Consider the following 4,348-nt stretch of genomic DNA (forward strand, 5'->3'; position numbering starts at 1 on the left):
TATTAATGTGGTTAAGTATAGTAAATAATCTACGAAATGAATATGGAAATTCTAGTTACACCGTATTATTAACTTAAACTGTATTGATATTTTTAATAAATCAATACAAAATTGTAAATTAGTACGTTTACTTATAAATTAATAGCTACTGATTTTTCTGACCCAAATGTTGAGTCCTCAGTTATGTCTTAGAGTGTACATACTTCTATTCACCTTTTTTTTATTAAAATAAACATATAATTAAGTAATGTGATAATTGTGAGAGATGCTAACTTAAAGTAGAGAATGCAAACATTAATTTGAATTAAAATTGAATCCATTTGATAGAAAATTAACAATGTTATCAGCAATTAAAGTTTGACAACCATTTTTGTAAGGATATAATGTTTAGAATTGGATAAGGTTAGATTCAAAGTCTATTTTAATCCCTTAGAAGTCAATTTAGATAAAATTGTTAGAGAACCTGAGATAATGTAGAGAGTTTAAACTTTCACTTGAGCTAATGCTGAAGTAATTTGAATGAAGCAGCCTTATTAATAGAATTATCAGTGATTGAAGTTTGGCAATAATTTCTGTGAGGATATACACTTTGGAACTGGACAAAACTTGATTCAGAGTCGATTTTCATTGCTTACGAATCGATTTAAGTATAATTGCTAATTCCTGTATGAAATTAATAATATTCTTATAAGATTGGCAATATTTATACTAAATTAATTATTGCATCAAATTAACAATTTTTATATTAAATTAATTAGTTATAAATAGTCAATTTTTATACGAAATAAAATGGAAAATTGACAATTCTAATTTGACAGCAATTATTTGAAATTATCAATTCTTATATCAACTTAAGTATTATTCAATAATAGTGCAAAATTGCAAATTAGAACTACTATTCTTTCGAGCCGAATTAATTATTGGTATTCACCTTTTCTTTATTAAAACAAACGTGTATCACAATTTAAGTTTTTATTTATTGAAAATCTGCATACTTTTTAAACATTATTAAGTAACATGTTCAACATGAAAATTTTGTTTGTGTCGATTTCAATGCTTAATTAATTAGTCATATATTCTTAGCGAAAATTTGAGCAGTGCCATGAAAGCACCAAAAGTATGACAATGCCCTGTTTAAATAATTGTTACAAATCAGTTGTATATATTACGTAATAGAATCATGCATAAGAATGTTTAAATATTTAAGAAACAGTTTCTGCTCTATTTACTTTATGTGTTTATTATTTTTAAATGATAGAAAAATAAGTTAATGAGACAGTTACGTTAACTGCTTCAATCTCTTGCTTGCTTAGTTTGGCTCGTATGCTTGCTTTCTTACATTCCTCCATGTACTGGATACACTGCGTGTATTTGTTTCCTGTGCTCCTTTGGTTGCTCCTTTGCATTGCAGCCTATGTATATTTCCTAGTGTTGCATCGATTGATTGTATCAATAGCTTACGTAGCGAGAAAACGAAGTAAGGAATCGAGTAAACACGAAATTGAAAATTATTCAGCAAGTGAATGTTCATCTGTTCGTAGAGATTCACGATGTATTATGAGCATACGATACCATTATCGAAAAGAAGTTTCCAGCTCGTTTAAAATCAGCTAAAAAAATGTTTTTTTCCTTCGTAAATTCATTCCACCCTACCTGAGGTATTACAATGTGTACTCTATTCGTAGATAGAACTAATAAACGTAAGATAACTGTTATTGAAAGCTTGCAGCATTAACGATGAAAAGAAAGAAAGAGTTATTGATTTCGCTGTGAAATGAACAAGTAAGACAAGATGACGGTTTCATACCAATACCAGGTGGCAAACTCCACCAGGGGTGGTTTCACCAGGCTTCTTTTTATGTGGAGAGGTTCTCTTTATAAACTCATTTACAGAGAATTGATCATATTTCTGATACTCTTCGGCGCCCTCTCTGCCATTTATCGTCACCTTCTTACGCCCTCGCAAAAAAGGTTTGAAATTCAAAAATTAATATTGAGCAGGGTTGCAAATTTTTTAATTCCTGTATTAAGAATTAACGATTAAATATCTTTAAACCTCAATTGATAATTGGAATATTTTTTAATTAAGAATTGAAATTCAGTTATTACTTTGAATTTTTTCTAGTTGAGCTGATTAAATAGTTTCAGTTCTCAATTAGTCAGAATCAAATAAGAAATGGAACGTTAATTGCCAATTGGTGTTCAATTGAATTAAACATTTAATCGCTCTTCAGCAACCCTGTTACTAAGAAATAATTAATAAATTCGCTTTGACTGTTCTGTTTTTTTTTCAGGGATTTCGAACAAATTGTTATTTACTGCGACAATTTCATTAATTTGATTCCATTGAGTTTCGTTCTTGGATTTTACGTGTCGTACGTTGCTCAAAGGTGGTGGCAACAGTACCAAGCAATACCTTGGCCCGACAAGTAAACTTACATCAGGGGTCGCCAAACTGTTTTGATTAACTGTCCTTCAAAAATCTTTGAAACCTCTTATCGACCCTCACGAAATTTATACTATTCAATGGTTTGTTTATATCTTAGAAACAAGAAAAAATTTTTACTACTTCTGTACATTTATTTAGCAATTGTATATTTTACATATTGTAATATAGTTAATGCTTTTCTTGGATGCGGAGTTCTCGCATGATCGGATAATAGAAGTTGTAGTAAATGATAATGCACTATACTTTTGATTACTTTTGTCATAAATTCAAATATAAGCTCTTTATTATAAAAGAACTTTAATTAACTCTATAATATTATTTAGTAATACAGAAATATATGTAATAATCTCAGTTTTAAACTCTTTGGTATTCTCCAATGTTGTTCTTTGAACACTGTACGAAAATGAAAGAACGCATCTAAGTACACGTACAGCAGTAAGACTTATAAGAAAAACCATCTAGGTGCCGCAATGCTCGCGGATAACAGTCTTTATTTTAGCCTTATCGGCCCAAGATTGACACTTTAAAATTACAATTAACTTAATCACTCGTTCCTCTATACCCTTGCACACTAACGGAACTTTTCACTTCTCAGATCTTATATTACTACTTCACTTTCAGATCTTATATTCCTCTACAACCTTCATTTATTTCTTCTAATCTATAACCAAATTAAACTAACTTACCCTATAACAAACTTAAAATTAACTAACACAACTAAACATAAAATGAATATAAAATTAATAGATATAAGTATACTTTATCTTTTTTCGGTATACAATCTGAACTTATCTGTCTACATAAAACCTAAACACAAATATATTTTAATAATCCTTGTTTCTCTTTCTCTTTTAATTTCTCATCCAGCGTTCTTAACCAGCTTAACACACTCCCCTTTTCCTTCTAATATTTCCATAATAGAGTATTCCCCTCTCACTTAACTGTAGCAGTTTTCCAACCAGTATTTCAAACGGGTGTTTCCTAATCTCAAGCCAAGTTTATCGCTTCAAATATTAGACATAGCTTTTTATCACATTTCTCAGGCTTTTAGGTTTATGGCTCATAAAACTGAACCAACCCTCAATAATATTATGTATCGGTCGATATCGGGCATTTTGGTGACCCTGGCTTAAATGACTCGAAAGAAAATGATATTGCTCAACATGTTAACTATGATAATTGCATAATCGATAGGGTGATGCATTTAGTTGCACTGTACATTACTGGAGATGATGAATACAGCCGCATGATTCGAAGAGCTCTGATGCGCTACTTAAACCTTTCCTTGATACTCGTATTGCGTTCAATCAGTTCGGCGGTGAAAAAACGATTTCCGACGTACGAGCACGTTGTCGATTCTGGTAAAGTTTTCGCTTGACGAACTAATATTAACCCGTAGCGTATCTCCTTTCGACGACTAACAAGACGGTGAGACAATGGAACGGTGAGAGAATGAGCAAAAATATTCCGTAAAAACGTTTCGGCAGAGGTGAATGTCTTTTAATCAAACGGAGAGATAAAAGTCATAGTGGTGTAAGTCACTTTTCGGGCAAATTGTAACTTGAATTACTTTCTTCATTCAACTACAAATGCTAATACGAAAAATCAAATAAGTCCTAATCTTCATTTCCCTGCTTGCCATTTTTGATTTTCTGCCATCTAAAATTAGTAAAAATTCTACTTATTTACGTAACTCCCATTAATATTCAGACACATTTAAAAATAGAATAACTTTTTTAATATTGGCTCAAACAATTTAATTTTCGTTGGTACTTTAAGGGGCCTACCCAGTGTGACCGACTAAAATTTAAGTCATTTTTGGGAATTTCTTCTAAGAAAAGTATTCTGTGGAATTTTTTTAAACTTTATGGATGTGTTTGCCTATAAATGAACTGTGTA

General features: G+C 30.8%; 1 protein-coding gene across 10 annotated transcripts in view; it reads left to right on the forward strand.

The window, feature by feature from the left end:
- Nucleotides 1-4,348, forward strand: part of LOC108623440 (bestrophin-2) — a 21,097-nt gene that overhangs the window by 4,378 nt on the left and 12,371 nt on the right. For 7 of the 10 annotated variants that reach the window (XM_018021954.2, XM_026812266.1, XM_026812263.1 and 4 more), the window contains 4 exons: nucleotides 1,542-1,658; nucleotides 1,723-1,971; nucleotides 2,295-2,429; nucleotides 3,644-3,810. In XM_018021954.2, coding sequence (XP_017877443.1) covers nucleotides 1,793-1,971; nucleotides 2,295-2,429; nucleotides 3,644-3,810 — 481 coding nt within the window. In that variant the 5' untranslated portion in view covers nucleotides 1,542-1,658; nucleotides 1,723-1,792. Of the gene's footprint in view, nucleotides 1-1,541; nucleotides 1,659-1,722; nucleotides 1,972-2,294; nucleotides 2,530-3,643; nucleotides 3,811-4,348 lie in introns of those variants that run through there. The other 3 variants (XM_018021956.2, XM_018021957.2, XM_018021958.2) reach the window with 3 other exon arrangements.

This window comes from Ceratina calcarata, unplaced genomic scaffold, assembly GCF_001652005.2.
Source record: "Ceratina calcarata isolate Rehan_Ccalc_2016 unplaced genomic scaffold, ASM165200v1 scaffold268.2, whole genome shotgun sequence".
Taxonomy (NCBI): domain Eukaryota; kingdom Metazoa; phylum Arthropoda; class Insecta; order Hymenoptera; family Apidae; genus Ceratina; species Ceratina calcarata.